General features: G+C 44.3%; 1 protein-coding gene across 2 annotated transcripts; it reads right to left on the bottom strand.

The window, feature by feature from the left end:
• Positions 1-594: 594 nt before the first annotated feature.
• LOC109479772 (paired box protein Pax-7-like) lies at positions 595-25743 on the bottom strand. Of its 2 annotated transcripts, XM_019781771.1 has the most exons (8): positions 25415-25743; positions 18457-18724; positions 17374-17856; positions 11546-11739; positions 7410-7560; positions 6591-6769; positions 5926-6163; positions 595-2669 (listed from the first exon to the last, which is right to left on the bottom strand). In XM_019781771.1, the coding sequence occupies exons 2-8, from the start codon at positions 18524-18526 to the stop codon at positions 2542-2544; spliced, it is 1443 nt and encodes a 480-aa protein (XP_019637330.1). In that variant the 5' UTR covers positions 18527-18724; positions 25415-25743; the 3' UTR covers positions 595-2541. The 2 variants fall into 2 exon arrangements, with proteins under 2 accessions (XP_019637330.1, XP_019637329.1); XM_019781770.1 differs by lacking the exon at positions 25415-25743 and having other exon boundaries at positions 18457-18746.
• Between the last annotated feature and the right edge of the window lie 92 nt (positions 25744-25835).

Genomic DNA, 25835 nt, shown 5'->3' with positions numbered 1-25835 from the left:
CGTACTACTACACACACACACACACACACACACACACACACACACACACACACACACACACGCACACACATATCGTGAAAGCCCACACTCACACTCACACGGGCACTCACACTGAGACATTTTATCTCACACTCAGAGAGACCAACACACGTACACACACTCAACGGGTTTCATATCATGTGAACCTTTGCACGTCGTTACCACAATGAAGAAAATGAGCCAAATCATAACTGTTTCGGTAAAACTTTTATTTTGATTTGATTAGCATACAACATTTTTGCAACATTTGGCATGCAAGATCTTGTTATAGGAAAACGTTGTTTTTGTCTACTTACACTATGTACAAGAACAGTACGAAAACATCGAACAAAGCTATGCTTACTATCACTTTCTTCTTTCAATACAAGTGGTTTTCTTTAGGTCCCTTTACCAGCCTTATAACTTATAGCAACAAAAATACACTTCAACAAGTATACTTTCGTCAGTTGGTCCATGTCAACGTAATAGTCATAAATCTAATAAAAGTGAAATGTTGACAGAAACACAAAGAACTACAAAGAAGGTACAAAATAAGCAAAAAATAAGACAAAAAAATAAAGAAAGTTAAATTCATTTTGAACAATAAACAGTTACATGTAGCGACTAACACGCACTATGCTCTACATATAAAACCATTGTTCCCGCCAATGGGTTTCTACGTAGCTATTTACAGTCTAAAACTTGGCCTTATATATATATAGCACACAGAAGACAGTGGATTTGAGAGAGCGTATTATATAGTCTTAGAATTGAATTTCCAACGGCGAATACGAACAGCGTTTACATATATTTAGATATCACTCACATAGCTATATAAAACAAGCAAGAGAAGACAAGACGCTAAACCTTTCACAGCAAATATCTTGCCGATTTCGTCTCAAAACGAATTACTGGTACATTAGTTTGGTTCTGCCGTATGTAAGTTTTTTTTTTTTTTTATCATTCTAATTTCAACGGTTGGGGTTCTGTGCGTTAAGTTAACAGGTGATTCATCATACAGGTGACAAACGTATAATGGATGATGATATCTATACGCACAAGAAATGACCCGCTGAATGCAGTCTTCCAAACCGGAAATAAACTGCCGAGAACTCCATGAAACTCCCATATTCCACCACGGGCAAATGTTCCATAGTTTAGATCACACAATTCCCTTCATCACATTTAAATGCTTTGACCTCCGTTGTAATCTGGCAAGGTCAAATATCTTGCGTATTGAACCATTCTTCTGAACTTCCTCTCCGCCTATCATCTGACGTTCGTCGCCATGGTTACCAAGAAGTTGATGGATTGCAGGATGGCGCGGTTGGCCCCTGTGTGTGGCTGATAACCGCCATTTAATGTGATGATATGGGGCTTACTCACGATTATGTACAAATAAATGGCACATGACACTCCCGGCGTACAGAGGGAACAGAGGTTATCGCTTCCTGGCGCAGTTTCAGCGGCAATAGATATAAGTCTGCCGTGTGCTATAGCGAAATGTGCCTGCTCCGCGGGACTGAAATGCCGTATTAATGAAGTGCCTAGCACCCTTTTCCCAACCTAATCCCTCTTATCTGTCATAAAGCATATCTGCCCGACGGATTACTGCCAACCGTATGAGTTTCTTCTCCTCATACATATATAGCGTCCTGCACACAATGCTATCTCACCAGTTATGACAGTGATGCATTTTTCTATCAACGGCGCCGTCAAAAACTATTACGAGTGATTGAACTTTACCTTTCTGGGACTGGCCTACAGTATTACTCCTTTTTATCACGCATTTGACTCTGCTTGAACTGCATATTTAAGGACTTTTACTTTCTTTGGCGAAGCTATTGTCAACGGGTGGTGTTACGTGTGTACATATGTCACTGTTTTCTAAGCAAAATTACTTTAACCTAGCTGCAAGACAATAAAATATAGTATTTACTAATAACAAGTTATATAATTTCATCATTGCGGCTATCGAGTTTTGCGTTTATTTTCGCACCAATTTCTTTGAATGTTGGATAGAAACGTTCTTCATTTAGATACAGTTTAAGCAATTGCCTTATTCCTTTTCTAAATGGTTTATGACTCGTAATAACAGTAATTTATCAGTGGGTGTAAAATACATCCTTTGGTGTATGAACAGCTTTCATGTCGGGCTGTTTCCACGTTTGATTACTGTAGGAATTATAAGCACTAATTTATCATCATTATCTACAAAATACACCATGGTAAGAGTGTGTCACTGGTATTAATGATGATTTTCCACCTCATCTCTTCTCAAAGTAGTCGTCATTTCATTAACAACTTCCGTGTAAAATCGGAGAAGCACTTCTACACTAAGCGTGTTGATCGGAAATGAGCGAGATAAATCGGAATAACACACAAACATACAATCAATTCGCACTAGGCATATCACGTCAGGAGGGAATTTATTCCCCTCCATTTCGTACAGTAAATGTCGTGAAGTTTTGGTACGTGGCTTGTTTCAGACGAGTGGTGAAGATGATGATGATGTGGAGGTCTTCAGTACGCTTGCGCCATGGCTCCGCCCGCCACCTGGATGAGCCCGAGTGCTGCCGAATGTTCCCGAGACTTCTGCCGAAGGGCCGCGATGCCCAGACTGTTGCTGTTGAAGTCCGTGCTGTTGGTGCCTGGACAAAAATAAAAGAACACAGACTTTGAGTATATCAGGGGAAATCTATACAGCAAAGGCACAACGAACCACACAAGGAATGCACGTATCTAATATACTATCTATTCTTGTCAGAGGGCCTGGGTTTGGGTGTAAGTCCTCGCTTGTGAAAGAATGACAGGACACGTTTCCTTTCGGTCAATAACGTCTTTATTGAAATTATTCAGACGTCACCATCATATGCATTTGTATATTTTATACACAGTGCGGGTACAGCTAGCTGAATTAACTGTTAACAACAGCAAGAATGCAAGGGTCTGTAGCGATTTAAACGCCTGTTGTTCACTTAAATTTAGGAGAGGAAAGCCAAAAGGACCAGGATAGTTTATCATCGCCTTTTGCTCTTGAGTTCAACACGTGCGTGCGATGTAGCTTGATGAACTTTTGATTGCTTTTTCTTTCAAAGCCTCCTTTTGTGAAGGTGCCCGGGTCTCGTCTCGCAGTACTGTACATGTGGCGAAGTACTCAACTGCACCAAGAGTAACACCACTTCTGCTAACGCTTTACAGGCAGCGCCTAAAACATTCAATAAGGGAGTCCCAGAGGAACGATATCTGTACAGCCACAGTTTAGATCTGGGCACGATAAGGAATAGCGAAGGGTTGAGTAATGACTATTGGGAACGAGAACTACTTCCGGCACTTGTGAGGGACTCCGACAACCGCCTGCTCACTGTGTAACACGTTCTGACGCTTCGGGCCGACCAGAGGCTGCATCAATCTTCCAGAGACAGTTTCGTTTCTTCTCCTTTCCTCTGGGATATGAAAATCACTACTACTAGCCTCACAAAAAACAGTGCGGTACGAAAACATTGCCATCGCAGCCTCCTTTCAACACTTACGCGGTTATCCTTGCGATGAAACACAAAATAACAAGTCTCGGAGAAAAGAAAACAAACAAATGAAAGCCTTCATGCTCCTCTGGACGTTTTCTTTGTGAGACGATAATTTCCTGATAACTCAGCATAGGACAGTGTGTGCAAACATTGCTAACCCTGGCTATACTCCTGAGAGTATCTCCTTACACAGTTCTATATGATAGTCGGTGATCAAAGTACTGTGTTGATGTGCACCTGTCTCCTTCCCTGTACAAAGTCACAAGGTCCCAAAACAGGAACTACGATCAACACTTCTACTAGCCTGGATGCCAGACCCAAAGCACACTGGACACAAAATATCTATTTTGTGTCCAGTGTGCTTTGGGTCTGGCATCCAGGCTACACTTCTACAAGTACGGACATATTTCCATAGTTTAGGACGTTCTACAATCGACAGAATGTTTTGCCGTAGAAAATTAACTTGAATACATATTTCCTCAGCTGTAAAATCTATCTCAGAACAGGCTTGTACTACTCGTATGTTATTCTCAAATGGACGGTCCAGAGGGAGTAGGGACTGAGAAAATTACTTACTTTGTTCATCACATATCTCTCGCGAGGGCTGCGACTGGATAGGGTACATTTGAATATGACATTTCCAGAACGCATGTGCGTAGATGTACAGTTGTGATTGTGAAAAATCTATTTCTAAAAGCGGAGTGTATTTTGTCTATGCATTTGCAAACTGTACCTTAGTGTAAGAACTTGAACGGGTTTATATGAAGTGTTTTCATTCCATATGCCGGCCATTCATGCAATTAAAAAATTATGTTCCTTTTGTTAAAAGTATATACTTTTACTTATACTATTCCTTATTCTAGTATTGCCTTCCCAATGTGAATTCTTGATACTACAGCCTTCTCTGTCGAAAATACCTCGCAAATAACCATTTGCGTTACCAATTTATCGCGAATTGCCCCAAATTAATTGGGCATTGTCCGTGACTCAATGGTTCATGAAATAGGGTGGGTAACTGTATATCCTTGTGGATCCTTCCGCCACGTTGAGCTAATCCGTGTTCTATGAATGACAAATCGGTGGTTAATTCCTGCCGGACTACTTTCCAATCTGGCGGGGGCACCGCGGGACCGGCCCGATGTTTTCATTGAAACAGTAACCGCGCCCACCTGTTTGTACAACTCCGCGGTAAGGCCACAGCAAGTTATTCTTACGGATGACATCAACGCGCACATTGATTTTCGCCTGATTTTGGAGAAAAAAAACCATGAAATTTTATTGTCCTTTGACAGTGGACAACATACCGAAAATGGGTAAATATGTATGTCTGTTGCCATGCCGGAACGTGGATGGCAGATAAATATGAAGAGAGGAGACAAGACAAGGCTCTGATTTAAAGTTTTGTCTTTTACTTTTTCTTTGTTGCAGTGTAGTATGTCATTCCTTTATATGTGATGTTGCCGCTGCATAAAAAAAATCTTGTTTAACAAAGTTTATGATTTCAAAATTTGAAAATACAGAAATCTTGGTCTATTTGGCCCGCCTTGTTTTTTTCGCCCTATCGCATTAGATTTGGAGTCTGCGGAGGATGTCGTCCATAAAATTTACTTGCTGTGGCCTAACGCCTCTCACCCTGCATTACGGCACGGGCTCTTAAAAAGATTAAGTGGTCCTGACCCCAACAGAGGAGACGTCTGGCCTATGAACTTCAGTTCTCCTGAGAGGAAGATCTCCCTTACACGGGAACATGGGACCTCATCTATAACATGTACCGTGTGATGAAATTTGTAACGTAATCTGATGGCTCGCGTCGATAAGTGGAACATTTTAACCAGTCTATGGTACAAATAGCCCAACAAATCCCGCCTGGTATTGGAAACAGCGTGTTGAAAGACATCTGAATATTGCTAGAACCATCCAACAACAAAACAGCATATTGTGGACTGTGGACCGTAGCATTACGTTTTGACTCTGATGCACACAATTTCCACAAAGTAATATTCTACTACTAAGTTTTGTGCGGCCCAATGCACCAGTGTGCATATGGCAGACGCAATGACAAATAAATAAATAAAAAAAACAAGTACATTTATTTATACAGCAGGATTATTGATAATGTCTGTCAAAAAATGTAGCCATCCGTACTCTCCAAGCAGAGGTTGATGGTGGAAGGTCGTTTGCCTTTTATATATGGCCCTTTTTTGTCGCTACCACCACCAATGTAGCGACAAAAAAAGCGGGCCATGTATAAAAAGCAAACGATCTTCCACCATCAACCTCTGCTTGGAGAGTAGCCATCAGGCCCTAAAAGTTATAATTGAAAAAGGTTCATCTTTCCTCTTTTCCTAGTTGACAGCGAAATGTGGCAACTGTTTCTCACCTTGTACCCAGGAGCCGTCCATGCTGTAGGCATGCGCAGTTGACGAGAAGCTGTGCGCAGGCGCGGTGCAGTATGTCTGTGCGGTGTTGTATGAGTAGGTGTCGGCGGCTGTAGTGCTGCTGTAACAGTCGCTGGACGGGAGGGAGGTGGCGGGAGACGTGCTGCTGCTGGCCGGGGCGCAGTGCACAGGGTACGGGTCCACCTGCTGACTGCTCATGCTACCCAGTCCGTTCACCAGCTACATATACAGCACAAAATAAAGAAGGAAAATACGGTTAATAAAGCTGAACCTATTTATTAGAGTAGCTGTAGATACGCAAGCTTTAGATACATCCCATTCAGAAGTTCTGTCAATGCGTGTAGGTTACTTCTACTTCAGTATTTGTAGGAAATGTATGCATGCACCTAGCCCGATAGGGCATGAGTGTACAATATATGTTATGAATTATTATCAAAATTAAAATGTGATAAAACAATATTGCCTCAATAGAAAGCTACCTTTTTTCAACATCGTCACTTTTCCGTGTATGCTTTTGCAATTTGCAAAACAACACAATTTCAACATTTTGCATCACGTAGTAGTTTGTAGGGTGAGCATTGAGCAGTTTGCTGGTGCAGTATATCATGGGAAAAGAAGAGGAGGTCAACTGTTGAAGAGAACTTACCCCAGTGGACATGCCACTGCTGACAGACAGACCGGTGGAGGCTGTGGACAGGTAGGAGTCAGAGAACGGGTACTGGTAGGGTTTGCTGGCAGTGCCGTACATGCTGGCCGTGTCTGCAGCCCCGCTCTGATGAATGCTGGTAGGGGGCAGAGGCTGTGGTCTGTGCAGGGTTGCCGAATCTGTAAGTAATAAGACAGAAAATTGGGATCGTAACACATTTGTCGGTGTAAAAGGATAAAGTTCTCTCTCCCACGGCCTTCTTCCAGCGACGCTGCTGCCGTGCCATGATCCCTGTGACTGGTGGAAAGACACACTAGTTTTTCTCACACAGAATAAATGCTAGACGAACAGATCCTATCCTACTGGTAAGAAAATCCCCTCCATCACACTGAGTTTCAAACCAATAAAATTGTCAACTCTTCGTATGTAGGGCAGAGAACTTGTACATAGACCGTACTTCGCATTTTATTCCGGGATGAACTAGAGAGAAGATACAATACCTCTTCCCTCAGTCAGAATATCAAAATAATGATCTCCATCAATCTAAGGGTCATAAAATTTGTCTACTATTCATGGGGCCATTCATGTGCAGAACCGCTGTAAGTAACACATGCTTTGCATTTCATTTCAGTACTGGGATGAACTAGAGAGAAGATAAATTACATGGTTTCTCTTCACTCAGAAAATCAAAAGGATGATCTCCATCAACCTAAGTTTCATACGATAAAATTTGTTTACTCTTCATGTTCAGAACCGCTCAGAGTACGTAACATGCATTTCATTTCAATACTGGGATTGGCTGGAGAGAAGGGGTGGTACCTGGTGCGTTGGTCGGGTAAGCAGGCTCGGGGACAGGCATGTAGGTCGGCGTCCCGGCGGCAGGAGCGGGATAACCCAGCGGCATGAAGGACGGGATCTGCTGGGCCCCCTGCTGCTTCCTCCAGCGGGCCCGCCGGTTACTGAACCACACCTGCACAGATGGAGACATCACACACCATAACTACTAACGTCTGGACTCTTGAGTTCTGTCATTCTTGGGTGAAGAAGAGGTCATGATATGACGTGCATCCTCAGCAATCTTAGTCAGCAAGGTTGGAAGCCGGACAAGGAACGGTTACATTCTGGTTCCAAAGATATAAATCTGTGCAGATGTTTGACAGTTCAGCTTCTTTAACACTGTAGATTGAGGTAGATTTCAGTGTATATTTGCTGATTGTGGAGAGTACATACTACATACATCAAGAATCACAGAACCCCAGAGTTTTACAGTAATTCTATTTTCCCCTCACTAGACTCTAACAGAAACACAATGCACGATTTGAGGTCGGCTTAGCGCCTAAAATCAGCGGTATGTATATATAGTATACGTATGTGGTATCAAACGTTTCGGCGTTGGAAACACTCCAACAGACGCGACATGTGGAGGAAAAGTCGCCTTGGCTAACCAGCAGTTATGTTCCACCCTACTGCATGATTTACTCTCTAGTCTATTTTATGTCCCTTTCTTATCATGAAAACAGGTGTCCACCATGTCCCCACATAGCTCCGCTATGGAACACAGCCGCACCAGACAGACATGCCCGTTTGTCTTTAGTTAAGTGCTAAAGGGGCCCGGGGCGAACGGGTCAATTGCTTTGTGTTGAAACAACTTATCCCGAATCACCCATGTGGACCAATGTTTGTAAGGATAGCGGAGGATCTCTCTGTAATCATATCGGATTTATGCAAGGATTAGCGGTGAATAGGTATAAATATAGGTATTTGTTGCATCGGTGCTTTTCTCTTGACTGAGCCATGAAAAGGAAAAATAAAGATCCGCTGGGAAATACGGCATGTAAGGGTTAACCACGCGTGTGCTTCCCTGTGAGACCGAATTTGCGCCGGTTTGTTATGACCAAAATAACGACCTCATCATCTTCTTCATCAAGAACTTATTGATACAAGCACGGCGCGATCAAAGCAGACGCACCGAAACGAGAAATTTCTCCGCGTCTGTTATTTCCGATCATCGAAGGCATTTCCTGCATTACTTTATGTAAATCCTGCAGTTGTTAATGTTTGACACTTAGCGAGAATTACATGTGTACAGGAATTATTTTCCTGACTACTCGAGTTCCTATCTTAACGAAATCTCCATGGTTCGTTACATCATACATGATAGCGGGAAACTGATGCCTGCTTCCAGTAGCATTTCTCACTAACCACGTTAGTTCTGCCCAGTCAAGTAGTATTAGCCCGTACAGGCCAAGTACGTATACAACACAAGTACGAGACAACTTTCAGACATTGTTGACAATTACGAGCTATGTTCTTGTTTAACTCAATTACGATTGGCCTATATATGATTTGATTTGACAGAAAGCATATAGGGTTGTTTGCCATGCAATGCCCGTGCCAATGTTGGCTGGGATGAGAGACGAACTGTCATGGCTTTGACGTACGGGTGATGTGGGAACAGGCGATGTTTCACGACGAGGTAGTGTGCTCAATATGGATCTGGTTTGAGAGCCCATGTGTTCGAACAAAGGGCAGCATTTTTCCACGCCTCGACTCTTCCTGAGAATGATGGGCCCGTGAAGCCTGCCCCTCCCCAGTCCCAGCCCCGGCCCGGGATCGGGTACCGTACGGGATGGGAACTACACATGGAATGAATTTTCCAGACGTCTCATCCCAGCCTCTTGACCCTGTGAATTCCACCACTTTTCGGTAAGTGTTCCTTGGCGGGTTCGGATGAGTGGGAACGGGGAGAATCCGTGTGGTCGGGCGCGCTGAGAGATGCACTTCACGCCAAAATAAATTGAAAAGCAGAGGGGGTCTCCTCACGTGCTAACAGGTCAGATCCTCCGTGGTTTCCTCTACAGACAGAGATGTACCCTCATCATCCCTGATGGTCTCCACGGACAACCTCCTACGATACAGTGTTTGTTTTCTTCAAGACAACCATGGTGAAAACTTATGGCAACAGTTGACTTTAAGATCAGCTTCATCACAAGTAGCCCTGCCCACCTTGGTACCTACCCTGGGTACCTACTAGCTTCTATTTTCTGACTTTCATACGGCATCTGGCGAAAGATTTTGCTCAAAACACAGCTAACGCTTAAGGAATCAGAATTTCCGCTTAAGAAGTACTCTAGACCTCGGGGTTGTGTCACTACTGAATACAAGTATTTCGGGTTCAAGTGTGCTGTGCCGGCTTTTCTTCTCGATGGAGAAAATTTGAGGGCGGAATGACTGCCGTGCGGAAGCGAGGATTTCTACCTGTCCGCCCACCACATCTTTCACCGCAGCCCCCATTTCCTGCGGCCGGCGGGAGACCGATCCATAAAGGCACAGATGTCAACCTGGGGGACCTGCGATTCACTGTCTCCATTTCACTGCCTCTGTGGGGACGTACAAGAGGTCAGTGTTCCCTGCCAGGTCTGTATCAGTCCGGGTGTCCGACAGGCCTGAGACTGTCAGTCCCCTGAGCCGTGGGGTCACTCTGCTGACCGCACTGACCCCCGTGTCCCTCTTCCACAGAGACCCACAACTCTCCAGAGATCTCAGTATTTTTGGGCCATGTGAAAGAAACTTGCTGAACTAAGCAAAAGACTGATCGATTTTACCACAGAATGATACAACCAGTACAGAACGTGCATATCGAAAAACTGTTTTTAAATGTCTACAGCAGAACGCAAAAAAAATCACACAAGAAAGTAGATGTCTAGATATGCTATGATATCGTAATAATTGTCTTAGAGACCCTTGCATAGAAGTTGTGTGGTTGTTAGCTTTTGTTAGCTAGTGAGGAAGACTAACATCTGTGTGTCTGTACAGGTGTGTAAGAAGGTACGGTACTGTGTTATTCTCCCATGAGAGTATCGCTGTCAGTGTATGTTTTCCGAGTCTGATATCATCATTGTCAGTCAGCAGTATTCACACCTGCTAAAGCTAAGGTCCCAATTGGGAAAAGGGGCCCTGGCGGGTAGTTCCCGGGCTGTTTTTTACCACTTTCGGGCGGGACCCCGACGTGGCCCCGCGGGGCACCCTGCGGCTACCGGGCTATTTTTTGGCCCGTCGGGGCCCCGATAAGAATTTAATTCTGAGTTAAATTCTACCCGGGCCCCGCTGACAAAAAGACGCCGTGACCTCATCGTGAGAACACCGAGAGGTACCCCTCCGGTTGCCGGCATTCCACCGGGACACATATCTTACGTCACAGACCAGATGAACAGAATAAAGGTGTGTACGTCGTAAACCCGGGTAAAATGTGTGACCTCACAGATCAAATGATCACAACAAATACGTGAATTCTGCATTACGTATAGGTCAATACAAGACGTCGTCAGAGAATCTGCTGGGTACCTGCCGGGTGCCTGCCGGAGACCGACCAAATTTTTAACAAAATGCTACTGAAGGAAACTTTTAATTGTGACCACGACAGCCGATGCCCGCCCGACTCCTGAACCCGGCAGGGGCCAGCCGGGGCTACATCCCCGACGGGCACCGGCGTAATTGGGACCTTAGCTTAACTGGGCACAAGTGTGAAAGCAGACGTGGCGGAAATACTCGGGATTGGTTTCACCTCATGATCCCTGTCCCTTCTTACTCCACAAAAACTACCAGTAATATAGAACGCATTTTGTGTATGAAGGCAAGGCATACTGAAGTTCTGAAATGTCTTCTGAACTTTCTTCTCGATTATAATATTTCTATTGAAAATATTAGTTTTATAACAACAACCTGACCAGACTTCCAAATTTGAGACAAATGAACTATAGCTGTCCGGAAAGTGTTAGGGTTAGATTTATAAGACTCTGACCTGTACCCTGGCCTCCGTCAGCTTGGTCCTCTATGCCAGCTCCTCCCGTGTGTAGATGTCCGGGTAGTGTTAATGTTAGTGTTGGTGTTGGGGTTAGGGTTAGTAAGTGTTAGGTTAGATAACTTAGCTAGCAGAGATAACTGCAGACTCTGACCTGCACCCTGGCCTCCGTCAGCTTGGTCCTCTGTGCCAGCTCCTCCCGTGTGTAGATGTCCGGGTAGTGAGTGCGCTCGAACGCCTTCTCCAGCTCCTCCAGCTGCTCCGGAGTGAAGGTGGTGCGGCTGCGGCGCTGCTTCCTCTTCAGCGGCAGGTCGGGCTCGGAGTCGCAGTCGGAACTGTCTCCCGGTCCTGATATAAAACAACAACGTTTTCGTTACAGGTATCTACGGTGTATACCAACAATCGCAGGATGTTCAGTTTTGTGGAGAACTGTCCCGTGGAATATTTCATTACAGGAATCCGAAAAACAACGTTAACCTTTATCATACCTTGAAGCAATAGTTTTTGTAGATATTCTCGCACATCACTTGGAGAGCTAGTATACTGCCATTTATACTGCCATAACACCACCATAAATTCGTTTCTATTCTAAAATTCTCTTTTGACATGCTGTATTTGCATTACTATTAATTCTAATGGCTATTTTTAATTATGATAGTCTTGAAATACATGTTGCACGTTTCCACGACATTGGGACATAATATATTTGCTTCGCGACCATGCAGAACCACTGTTAACTATAACTACTATTTTTCACCAATTTCTATTTTCTACTGACTACTGTTTATAGAAAAATGTAGAGTCATTGCCTGTTTGGGTATACAAAACATAGAATATCGCAAATACATTCGCCACGGCCTTTCCCGAATTAGTACTTCAAGAGCGATCCGCGAAACCCAAACACTGCGAGAGAGCGGATCCGATTGGTTATTTCCCCTGGTTATGAGTTTGTTGATTGTCCCCTGCTGTCAGGGTAGGGACGAAACGTAAACAACAGTTTGTAACTTCCGACATCCCAACATGAGGAAACACTGATTGAAGAAATTTTAGAAAAAGAACATGCGGTATCTATACATTTTCATACAATTGATATGAAATTAATACAAGGTAGAATTCCGACTCTAAATCTAATAATTCTTAGTGAGTTCACCGAATGGACATACATTTCCTTATTTCAATCTACTATTTTAATAACAGCTTTAAAAAATAGATGCTTAGAATTATAATGATGCCTGTAATGACCTGTGTCCAGAAGCCGTTTTTATAGTTATACAGAATGCCTACATTCACGGAGTCAGTGTTTGTATATAGTATGTGTTATAATCTCCGCGGATACGGAGGTATAATCAGCGACCACTGTGTATGCAATCGTCCAGAACACCATGCAAGTGCTCAGCTTGAAATACGATGTACCTGCACGACCTACATATGACATTCCGACAAGTGCGCGCATATATAATCTCGCTAACAAGCCCAGTCGGATTATATGAAACTCCCTGGCGACCCACGCCAACTCTCCTCAACACAAAACGGTTCATATGCCTCGTGCTTTCATATTAGCGCCCCTTGACCAACTGCTTCCCTTCAAAACTCTTGTCAAAACCATAACCTGGAACAATCAATTTGTCTTGAGTTCCCTTCACCGTGCAGTAGGTTGTAGGTATGATCCGTGTCATATTGTGTAGCCATATTTTGTTGGAGTAGGGTTACATATGAGTTAATACTGTAGACCTCCCTGGGTAGGTTGTATGTTGGGAGTGCGTTGTTGAGTGCGGTTTGTGTTTGTGTCGTACACCATGTGCGCGCGTGTTCACGAACAGATGCGACTCGCTGTCGTACTTCACACCTTCTTGCCAAGCGGTGGGGCCCGCATTGAGCAGGCCCGCTCAACCAGCAATTTTCCCAGCAATAATAACGGACGGCTTCCCCGCGCACAGATGTTACTACGGGGCCTTTTCTATAGCAGGGCCCAGCTGAACACGGCAATATGAGCATCTGATGTATACTTGATGACATTAATCACATCCGTGATTGTTGTTTGATAACGGTTGTTACCATGGCTCCGGACATAAAAACCTAACTGTGTCGACAATTTGCTTTTCTGTCGAGTACCGGGGGAACAAAATAGGCATTTCAGATTCAATTCTAAGTTATATTGGCCTTTGTTGTAGGGCTAATACACAGTGACCTTCTGGGCTTCTATGGCGGTGGTAGGCTGGGGAGACGTATTCGTACAATGTGTGGTTTCTCACGAGGATTTTAACTTCAATAGGTCGACTTTGAGTTGTAAAGATGCCGTGTTATCACTGATATCGTGATTATCGTTCTCAGATTGACAAAAATGAACCGTAAGGCCGTTACCTAATACAACAGTTGGTTTTCAAAAGGTTCAATAAATGCTGCATGGAATCAACTTGAGTTCTTGGCTACATAGGGGAATACGCATGTTACATTTTCAGCCATGGATGTGAAAATAGCGAATGATCCCATCCAATCATCACAATCTTCTGTTTTGATAAACAATAATAGACTACGTGCTTATTAGAATGTGAAAATACTAGTGACTTGTGCCAATAGGCTTCAGAGAAAAACGATTTGTTTTAAAAAGTTACTAAAACACAATGATTCCAGTGCCGTTTCGGTAGTATATATTAGGCCAGCAGCCTGATACAGCGGGGTGGGAGTTTACACCATGTTCTATTGGCCTGGGTCCACTTCATTGTGTCATCAAGTGGTCATTTGGGGCCATTATAATTAATCGTTTCAATTAACTCTCATTTCCGAATAGACTGCCCCCATTTCGCGTCTAAAATCTAGTATACTGTACTGCTAGAAGCACATTCAACTATTTATACCATTTTCACGGATCGCACAAAGAATACTTGCTTTTCGAATTCTATCACAATTCCATAAAGCCGGTTACAGCGATAACCTGGCATTGGAATAATCTCTTCAATTTGCGGGAGATCTTGATTCATTTGGTCATTATTCGGAGTGTTGGATATTCATCATCTGAAGCCTCCTCCCGTCAATAGGGAGCTTTGTGAACTGGCGCGGGTAAGCAGGCACCTCGCTGGGCGGGAAACGCGCCGTTTTTCCCCCGCAGAGCCCGCAGATATTCTCCGCTTTCACGGACAATCGCGGGGCACGGGTCACGACTCCGGGAGGACAGTTCCGCGAGCTTCCTCACTCCTTCCGCGGCCCTCTGATTGCATATTTCTGGTGCCGTGCCCCAGACCTACCGCGACTTCATTGAAGGGTGGCGGACACTGTCGAGAATCGTAGGGAGAATCCCCAAATTATAGACCTACTCTCCTTCCGCCCGGGTCTGGGGTTACAGCCAACATATGGCGGCCCTTCTACCCACAAGGTATTTCCATGACAATCCTCAGCATGCAGTATCCCCCACTAAACATGAATACACGCAACACAAAAAAAAACTCCACAAAACACATGGACAAAACAACGCAAAAATCTCAAGAATCCAGGAGAAAACCGCACGTCCTGTGTAGAGAAAGGTTGTCAAGTACCACGCAGATCTGTCATATTCTTCACAGCGAAAGATCGAGGGTTTGTACTCGGGCTCCCCTATGAGGGGGAGGATGAATTTTCACAGGTTTTTGTGCATGCATCATTGCCGACTCCGCGCCGCGTCGAGGTGGGATTTTTCCCACGATAACCCGGAGAGCCGAGAATGGCTGTAAACGACTTGGACACTTCTTCAATGGCCAAGGTCCTTATCGCCGAGGTGCGATCGGAGGCCAGGCACACCTTCTGAAAGGGTCATTCATCATCCAAGTCTACAATACCCCGGCGCTGACAGTTCATATTATCGCCATTTGTTTAAGTACTGATTTCCTGAATTACACATTTTTAGCTATAAATTAGGATTAACGCTTGCCTGCGAATTGCGGTAGGAATCGAAAATTGGTCACAAAAAAGAGTTTCTCTTTCAGGAATTCGTCGTGTCGTCGGAGAAATTCCTATTACGTTGTCTCATTTCCGCTCGTGGTTTGACTCCCGTAGAGGAATTCTCTGCCTTGTAACCGTTCCGCTGAACTCTGGTCACAAATGAGGCCAAGACATGAATGTCAAGCTTTATTCATTCTTCAAGAAGGCATTTACAACAAGCTTTGTGCATTCAATTGTGAATAAAGGCTTTGACTTTGTAGGAAATCTACTTGGGAGATGATGTAATTCGCTTCAAGTTGTATTGTCTCAATGTGGGATTCCGTTTTTCCCATGTAACCAGCTTTAACTTGCAAATCTCAGTCAATGGTCAAAGGCATCGAGCATTTCCATGCCGTACACATGCTTTTGTTTTTGCTGGGGTCCGTGTATTGTTTTCCGGGACGTGTCCGTACGCGTGGCCCTCTTTTGTACCCATCAGCCAGCTAGTTCTGATTCGTCATGGCCGGCGACGGTGTTTGTTGAATTTGCCACACAGTTTATCTGTGTTTCGACAACTTTGTTTAAAACACGCGACCAGGCACCCGATTTCTTGGACAACACAACGGTATTCAATATCTATTGCAGGTTCGATAGGCAAAGTTACTATATAACTATAAAATATAGACAAGTTTATTGCAAATTCCTGCCCAAAGGCTAATAATTTGGAAATAACAAAGAACATTGAGGCAGGGTACGAAATACCTTCAAACTCTACATAATAACACTAGGTAATTGTCTAAAACTAGAGATATGTATAGAACTACTAGTATGTTTGAGGGGTTTGACTTCTCTTCTACCGGTATTCTGCAAACCATGGAAGACGTATAAAATTACTAGCATTTTAGAGTACAAAGACACCAACAACCTTTGTCTGTCCATCTTTCAGTCTAAGGTGGTAACGACATATAACTTTTACTAGCAAAAACGAGGAACACATTACTCGGTCTTAGATCATGTGTGAATCCTAAGCTTGCCAAGCGGAGGAAGTTTTGAAATGCCCGACATATGACTGTCCACCCGCGAATCTGCAGAATAAACAATTGCGTGCTAACAGGGCGCGCAAGCAGCACAGATCTGCTAATTAAGAATTAATCACTGCCGGAATTTTCCCATGCCTGCTAATTTTCTATGACCTCATTTCTGTGACCTCTGGTGCGTGAGAAAAAAGGGCCAAGTTCACAGCTGGGCAGACAAAACGCCTTCTGTGGGTTAGGCCTCTCTAAAGATGTGTCAAAACTCCAGGCATGAGGCACCGTGAACTAAGCCATGTGTTCGTACACAACATGTATATGAACTGTTCTATGAGACTATGTAACGAGTAAGTCATTGTGATGATAGTAAAATGTTTGGAAAGATGCTAGTCATTCCCGAATCAGCATGGAACCACAAGCGACCCAAACCTAAGCGGAAATATGATCGACCAGTGTCAGAGAGAGCTGGAGTGTTGACTGATGACAACGTGGATACGATTGTAAGTTTTGCTGACTTCCCATCATGTTTACAACGCTCTATATTACTGACGTTTAATAGATCAGAATAATTTGAGATCGAAAGAACACCATCTTACAAAGGAGGTCAGACACGTTAACCAATTGTGTAAACACTAACACTAAAACGTATCATTCACTCAAAAGGATTAGTTTACCATTAAGCAGAGAATCTGTTCACAAATTTGAACACACATACATGGAACATACAAACATAATACACACGAACATATTCAACTATGATGATAAATTATACAACAGTCTGCTACAGGGAAAGGCTAAATTAGAACTAGTACTTGTGTTAGAACTAGTACTGGTATTCAAATTCAACATCAATTTAAGATATTAAACTACAAGAATCGGTCCACTAAAATCAATACTGACTAAAACGATGGTAGTGTACACGAGAACTTCGTTTGAAGCAGAAACATATTTTTGCATAGGTGATATTCAGTGCATAATCCGTGTTTTCAGAGAGGTCGTGACTCTGCGTCAGCGAATTCCAAGCCTTTTCAGAGGATGTGAAGTGAACATGTGAACTCACCATTCTTTTCTCCCAGGATGCCGTCGATGCTGTGTGGCTTCCGATCGCTGTCGATGCTCGTATCGTCGTCTCCCTCGCACTCCAAGTCGCTGATCTTGTGGCCCTTTCCGCGGAGAATGCGCGAGATGGAGGAGACGGAGGGCACGGTGCTGCGGTCGCACATCCCGTCCTTCAGCAGCCGGTCCCGGATCTCCCAGCTGAACATGCCGGGGTTGTCTCGCTTGTAGTCCTCGATCTTCTTCTCCACCTCGGGCGTAGCGACGCGCGGCTTGCTGCCGCCGATGGCGCCCGGCTTGATGGAGCCGGTCTCCTGGTAGCGGCAGAGGATCTTGGAGACGCAGCCGTGCGACACGCGGAGCTGGCGGCTGATGACGCAGGGCCGGATCCCGGCGGCGGCCATCTCCACGATCTTGTGCCGAATGTGGTTGGGCAGCGGGCGGCCGTTGATGAAGACTCCCCCGAGCTGGTTCACACGACCCTGCCCTGCACCATGACAAAGACCTTTACATCACCACTCGTGTGCTGGGCTCGTGTTAACACTTACACACCGCGTCCACGCCAAAACACTAACAATTGTGTATCGCCTTAGATAATCTATATCTTCTAATTTGATAATTTTCCGCTACAACACCGTATCAGTTTGCGGGACACCGGCAAAACAATACCTACTACAAATTTCGGAAGATATATTTTAAAGACCTAGAATAATCTGATAATTCTCAGACAAGACTCATCTTCAAAATTATGAATCCTCGCGTATACGTCAACATGCACCTTCGCTATCATGCTCTTACTCGTGAGGTTATTGTTCTACACAATAACCTAGAAGAATACACTTCCTGCACTACTCTAAGAACCACCAAACTGCAAAATCCAACAGAGAAGACACACTATCACTAAAGTGAAACTGACAACAAGGCAAAGGATCTACCATATCTCCTCAACGGTAACCGTTATCTCCTAGTTTTATCTCCAGATAGATAACCATTTGACCCCATGTTGCATGTGCTGATTGACGTACGAACGATCAATAAACGAGACTTAAACTTGAGAGGGGGGAAACACATTCACAGGCAGACTCACCTTCCAAAGGGAATGCAGGTCTGAACGTGGCTACAGGCCCGCCAGCTTGTCTCATGGTCATCATGTTCATGGTTGGAAAGTTTGGAATCAGCACGTCGTCTAGTGGAGTAACGGTCCTTCGGCGTTGTCCCGGGACGTACGTGTGTACTCAGTCGTTCTTTGCTCCGCTCTGTTTTGGTGCCTGCGGGGGAGCAGTGACCCCGTCTGAAGTTCTCCCCAACTGATTTACAATGCTGATTAGTCCGCGCCCCTCCGCCAACCGCACGATCTGATTGGATAGAAGTAAAACTGACGTCATTATGGTAATCTCTCATTGGTTGTTTTTCGCGGGCATTTTTGGCCTAGGTGTCCCGTTGAGAACGGCACCGTGGACAGGGGAAGCTGCCAGGCGGGTCGGGGTGACAGGGGGAGGGGCTGTTTCTCCGGAGATTTAGAAGCTGTGGGGTCACAGCAGGCGTAAAAATCGGGCACAGTCGCAGCTCCACCTCTTTTTCTGTTTACCAAGCTAGTTGCATTGTCGCCAGGACCCTGGCGAGAAATTTTGGACTGCGGCGGAAAAAACGCGTTTTTTTTCTCGATCTCGTGTGAAGGGACTCCCCGACGGTTCTGAAAATCACCGAATAACGACGTCTGATTGGGAACAGCGTTTTACAGTGTCTGATGTCTTCAGTTAGATCTGCCATTGCATGCAAGGAATTCACAACAGGATATTTCAGCAAAATTCAGGCTCGATATTTTCAATACCTATTACATAGTAATATAAATCAAAGCACAGGTCATTTCGACATGTAGAATTTCGTCCCAATTTGGCAATCATCGATATCGAAAATACGAGGAAAATTTCTAAAATTTAGATGTATACTCAATGATGTTTACATCAAGGAATTTTTTACTATGCAGAAACTTTCAGGAATTTAAAAGATTCAAAACCATTTTAGATAACTTGTTACATGATACATATACATGATAGAACTGTACATTGATATGTATAATGCATTTGAAAGCAGGAAATATTGGCGCCCTAGCCCTGATCAGAATAATGTCGATATTCTCGATCATATGGTAACATCATAACCTGACAGTAAAGACGTTAGATAAACAAGGTGTTTGCAGTGAAGATGATTCTCCTGACGATGATAAACGGCCATCCCCGCTGAGAACCCTCGCCCCTCCACTACAACAACGTGCTCTCGCCAAGCTCCTGTTCCTTTGGGAAAAGCAAACAGTACGGTTTCCGAGCTCTCTCGGACCAGCATAATCACGGAGAAATAGATCAGATTAACGGAGAATCACATTCCCGGCTCTTTTGTTTCATGTCTTCCGATTGGCGGCGGATGGTGTCAGATCCGTCTTTAACACCTTGTTCTGAAACAATACTAATGCATTTAGGTGTGATTAGTTGGTGTGTATTCTATGATTTCTGTTGTTTTTGTCTATTTGCGATGGAAAGTTCTCTTGTACGCAGGCTTCATGAAGGAATACATTAATTGTCTATTCATGGCCGTCGAAACATTATTGTACAATTGTATAATGCTTCATTTTAGCAAGCACCTCCTTGATTTTAGCAAGGACCTCCTTGACACCAGAATTGCATACCCCATAGACTTGTGTACCAGGGAAAAGAGTTGGAAACGCGATGATATTGAAAACGTACATGGCATAGCTTTGCCAGCCAGCAATACCAAAGCTACATATCCAGCCCTGCTATCATCATGTGTGTACCCATTACACTTGACAAATTGTTGGAGCGGCATGTAGTTGGAGGGTATCAAGTTTTCTATAACGGGCACATCTTCCAGACAAGCCTTTTCATGCGTTATCACTGTCCATACGTCATCAAACACACAAGACAGCGCACGTTCAGTCCTAACTCGTTTGGGGAGAAGCCCCGCCATTCTCGTCTTCACAGACAAGTCAAAGGGAACGTCAACATCAGGTCCACATCTGTTGTGTTGAGGGCCAATCTCAGAAATCCGAGACTTGGCATTTTGCTCCGTTCCTTTTCATGGTCTTCCTTACGGGAGGCGGGCCCCTTGGCACCTTAAAAGATGACAGTTTTGTTGAGAGTCTTCAGAAGGCTGCCCGCCATCTCGGTAGCCATCTTGAATATCATCCTCCACTGTTCGGAGAGGTGAATCTCTCCATTATGTTCTTTACAGCCGCGTTTCTAGCGGGAATAAAACTCCTTCACTACTGGGGAATATGATTTCTCCCAGGGCGGTGTTTTGTCTGATTTTTCCAGCGATTGCGGAGACACCGACTGCCCCATAAATCCGTCTTTACGACTTCTGATAAAGGGGAACTCAAGAACCGTCCGTCCCGCGGAGGAATGGGCGCTTTCTGTACAACTCACCGGGTCCCCCTTGGGTCAATGTCTTTTTAACTCATCACAGCGAGCATCTGACCCGGAGTTGTTTATGTACTTTGAGGATACGTTTTGTTTGTTTGCATCGGAATCACCTAAGTCAAAATATTTGTTACCTCCTCTAGTGATGTATATCCTCTTTGCGTAACACTCGCTACTGCTGTATGACCTAAGATAACGCGACGTTTTGAAAAGGAAATGCCAACAATAGCGTTTGTACCACCTGAATTTCGGCTCACAAACATCTTTTCTGGATTAACCTGAAAAAGGCGCTCTTGCCATCTTGGAACGAAGGCTCATACATTTTCAGCAGCGGACCTGTCAGGCGCGGACAATGGTTTCTTTTCTCCGCGCGTTTTGGGAAAGGCTTCCTTGCCAATTGTGCGCGCAGCAGGGCGCGGTAACGCTATACTGTCCGCCGGTCCTCCCCGAAGTGCGGGCCCAGCGGGGCGCGAGGCTGCAGTTTTATCTTCTCAGGACATCCATCTTTCCCCCTGACCCACACAATGTTGGCGGGAGGGGCACGTCACAACCCCTCAATCGGCCCCGCCAAATATATGCAGGTGTATTGAGCGCGCAAAGGAGTTTATCCTATTATAGCGCGCACAATACACGTCTCTGTGAACAATATGTCCTCACTTTGATGGAATTATGTTCAGCCTGTGGTGTTGACGATGGCTGGACGGAGACAATGACTCTGCACTGATTCAACTCTATAAATGCTAAACAGTTTGTTGTTCGTCTAAAGGCGGCCACCCTCTTGTGGACAAAGCCTTTGTCGATTCATGCTTTAGCTGCGAGTAAAGGAATTTTTGTCGGCTGCATTGACCGATATTCGAAATTCCTTCCTATGTTGAAATAGGGAAAGCCGTACAATGTACGAAAAATTATAGTAAGGATATTTCCATTGTTAAACTATACCTATCTGCCGTTAACTTGATATGATGATGTCTCATACATGTCTAGAGGGAGTGCAGCTATATATAAGTTATGAAACATGTCATTGAAATCATTTTTTAAAATGTGCACTAAAATTTCAAGTGTACCAAATTCACCGCAAATACTAGTAATCACTTGAACAGAGTTTTCCGACTGTTGGGTTTCAACCATGAAACTAGTTCGCATAAAAGAAAGACAATGTTTTGAAATATGTTTACTAGTTTGCAGAGGCAAAAGATAACATGTGTTTTTGATAAGACAAGACGACTTCCAGGTGTGACCATATATTTCTGTCCGGAAATGAAGATGTCCCGTCTGCACATCTGCAGGAGTCATCACCTGAAGCACCTGCTGCGCACGCCCGACATGACAGAGGACCTGTCAATCACCTGAGGTCATAGGTCAGCATCGCCATTCAGAAGAACACTGAAGTGTCTGTGTCCGTTACTCTCCAAGCAGTGGTTTGGGTTTTGGCTTATTTTTGGCGTGTTTTTCGGCTTTTTTTATCGGGGTTCCTTTTTTTGCTCTGAGATTTTTTATGCGTTGGGTTTCCAATGCAAAAAAGAAACCTCGATAAAAAAAGTTTCAAAATAAGCCAAAACCCAAACCTCTGCTTCGAGAACATGCGTCCGTGTCTGTATGTTTTCTTGTATCTTACAGGCACATACGTACGGTATTTTACATTTCTTCATTTTCTCCAAATCCTACAATTTCTTTATTTCCTGTGCATGCAGCAATATTGTGTATAAAGTAATTCGCTACTAATTGCTTACAGGTAAAAGATACCATGACAAAGAATGCAAACAGTTTTCCCACAGATTCGATATGTGTACGCCAAGAGGTATATAGTAAATACACTGTACGTTTCTTTGTATGTGTACTCTCGATTCGATCGTTAATTCGCCCATTATTATATTGCCTACATCGCTCTGTTGACTCTCGAGTATCAGTAATGAATATTGAAAGAAAACATTATCGAATTGTTTCTCCTACAACAGAGCGCGAATAAATTCTACGAAACAATGGTTAAACTGTTTTTTTCCTTGAATTCGTGCGTCAATTTTTTACATATTTCGACTGATTATCTCAAGAAAATGTGGGAATGTGCACATCGATCTTGTTTGTCGCCTCCGCCTTATTACACATATTATTTAAGTACAGTACTTCGCCGTTAGTAGTTATGACTTGTTCGTAAACCTTGGTAGTGTTAGGGTTACAATGCACATCCACAATCTACTTTTTATCGTAGTTCCATTTCATAAGTTAGATCTTCGGTGAATGACCCTTTACTGCTTCTTTTCCAACTTTTTTATTTGTGATGGAGGAACTATATGTTTTGCTTCGGTCAATACAATTTGTCCTTTAGGAGTCCGAGGAAATGACATTCTGAGTCACGTAGTCGCGGTGTTACGTTGACAGGGTAAGTTGTGTGTTTGTACGTGAAAAATGAATTTGTGCGTAATGGAAAAGTGGGGAATCTTCTTGTAAATCATTCTCAGTAAATCCGTTTTGTGCAGAAATCCATTTCCACCGGATTTTCCCGAGTTCCCTCGCCGTTCTAGAGATCTCTGGGCGCCGCTTCACGGTTGTCGGGCGCGTCGTGTGATCCCGGGGGCTATCACACCGAACCTTCCCACCTGCTGAACACTACAGCTATATCCGTCCCCCGGCCCGGCAGTTACGGAGATCAGCACACCTCAGGTTTACATCCAACACCGGCTGTTCCAATCCGTCACCACCATCCGTCACGTCACCCCCCACACCCCGCAGGTGACAGCTCCTACCGCCGCCGCAGTCCCACAATCATCTCGCTAAATAACAGCGTAACGATTAACCCGACAGTAACTACGCATCCGCCGAGAGTATCGCGCCTATCTCGCACCCGGAAAGTCTCCAATTGTCGCCGTTGGTGACAGGAGGGTCGCCTAATGCAAGTTATCTGCCCGCCGCCAGCCACTGGCTGCTCGCAACCGTTTTTCACGTCTTTCACCACGGCGATTACTGTCTCGTTAGAATGGGCGCGATAGGACGGGGAAATTATGGGCTGTGCGCGCTACTCGCGTCTGCAAGCTTTTCTACATCACGTTGAAAGAACACTTTACAGAGAATATTGTTCTCCGAGCCGTAAAAAAAATCTGGAATAAAATATGACCACACAGTACCGCTGCATGATATGGTATAATGTAGTCGAAGTTTCAAAGAACGCGCAAACCTGAGTGTATATAGTTAACTAGCGCCACTAAAATAAAATACATAGGCAGTCTAGATGTTTCATGTATTTCTCTGAATGTATTTGTAAGCCTTCTCAACGATCAATTAATACCGGTACCGTAATACAGAATGAACGATTCATCCAGAATATTACACGTACTGTACTTTCATACGCAAATTCACCATACGATGTGAAGACCAGGTTTGTTTTAGCCATATTCTGTCCAATTCTTCAAAAACACCTGTAAGTCCCGGGTTTCACTAGACGGTTGGATTCGTGCGACCCTTGATATTATATTAAAAATTGTAATATCATACACGATGCAAAAGTATAACCTATGAGACAACGAAACACACAAAATGTAAAACAAATTCGTGCTTTGTCTATGAAATTCCTTGCGCCATCTGTCAAATATTATCTAGTGTAAAACGAGAGCGAAAACTCTGGGAATGCTGTACCCAAGGACATTATATCGGAGAACTTTATTGCACGACAATTGTACATGGTACACTGTATGGCAACAGCTACTGAACAAACAAGGAGATTGGAAAATTCGAGTTAATATAGAATGCTTGCGTTCCATTTAGACGAAAAGTGTTTTCGGTGTATATACAGGGGTAATGTCCTTGCTGTGCCTAGTACATGTACAGCACCCATGGTTATTCCCCAGCATTGTCAGCTATGTTTGACGCATGTTCTACCGTTCTGGACTCTGATGGGTTCCGGACACGGGTCACCAAAACCTAACCAACTGGAAGAAGAGGGCCTGTTCGAGCCTTTGCAAACTTGTTCTGGAGTGTTTTTGTGGCTTACCGCTACAAGAGACCGGATTAAGAAACGTGTTGGTCCCCTGTTTAGCTTGTTTGCAAGACCGGAGTGTTTTACAGACACCACTTGTGTCCTGTCTTTGTGCGCGGATGTTGAAGTACTAATTACTATTATCCTGTCCATTGTGAACACAGTACCATCATGTCCCTGAGTGTCTCGGGAACAGTAGTTTACCAACAGGGCTTCCTTTAACACGGTTAGGTTACCTGCTGGGCATAATAGACGTTCTAATAAGTACAATTTGTGAATTAAAATCACTCCTCTAGTGGCTACGTCTGTGTAAACTTTATTCAGACCATTTGATAAACGATCTCTTTTAGTAGCATACGTAGATATATCAGTGTAGCTATTATCTACTCGTAGCATTAATGACAAAAAAAATGCTTAGAATGGCAATTATGTCTGCAATGTTGTGAAATTCTTTGTTCATTACTGAGAACAAGGACATCCTTGCTGAGAAAACGTAAAAATGCCTTGCCAAGTTACAGTGAGACTTTATACACCTGACTTTTCAAGTACGCACAATTCTAACATGTTTTTGGCGTTTCAGTTCGTTCTACACTTCTGGAATCCAATACCTGACTGTATGAGGGTATTTTCCTGTTGCAGCTTACCTTGTCCTGTTTTGTAGTGTCGCCACCAGTGTCGCTGGGTGGCAGACATACGTCACCTGTCGCCCGGCCTGGTGACGTGGCCTGCCTGGGGGGACGTGTGAACGACGGCAGATTGAACGCCTCACATTTCTGACGATCACGCAAGCATTGCTCGTCATTTCCGCCATCCGTGCCCCCCTGTCAACCCTCCCGGGTCCCGGGACATGCCACACTGCCGTCGTGTCGCCTCGGGCGCCGTGCGCGTCGTGTTCTCGGTATGACTGATCGCCGGCTCGGCCCGTGTCTGTTCCCTGAACAGTTTAGCGCGCTGTCGCTGGCAGGCTGGCATATTCCCAGAGACGACATCAGTCAAGTGCAAGGGCATACCGGTATCGGCGGCGTGCCCGGGACTAGAGGGACCGGCATTCCGTCATCGCCGCAA

The sequence above is a fragment of the Branchiostoma belcheri genome, unplaced genomic scaffold (assembly GCF_001625305.1).
Source record: "Branchiostoma belcheri isolate BF01 breed outbred unplaced genomic scaffold, Haploidv18h27 scaffold5, whole genome shotgun sequence".
NCBI lineage: Eukaryota > Metazoa > Chordata > Leptocardii > Amphioxiformes > Branchiostomatidae > Branchiostoma > Branchiostoma belcheri.
This window is presented reverse-complemented; position numbering and strand designations above follow the sequence as displayed.

Bases quoted from the DNA above. Each gene is read 5' to 3' on its own strand.
- LOC109479772 (XM_019781771.1), bottom strand. From the start codon at position 18,526: ATGAACATGATGACCATGAGACAAGCTGGCGGGCCTGTAGCCACGTTC. The intron at 17,857-18,456 runs GTGAGTCTGCCT...GTCATGGTGCAG, and splicing joins ACCTGCATTCCCTTTGGAAG to GGCAGGGTCGTGTGAACCAG. The intron at 7,561-11,545 runs GTCAGAGTCTGC...CCATCTGTGCAG, and splicing joins TGACGGAGGCCAGGGTGCAG to GTGTGGTTCAGTAACCGGCG.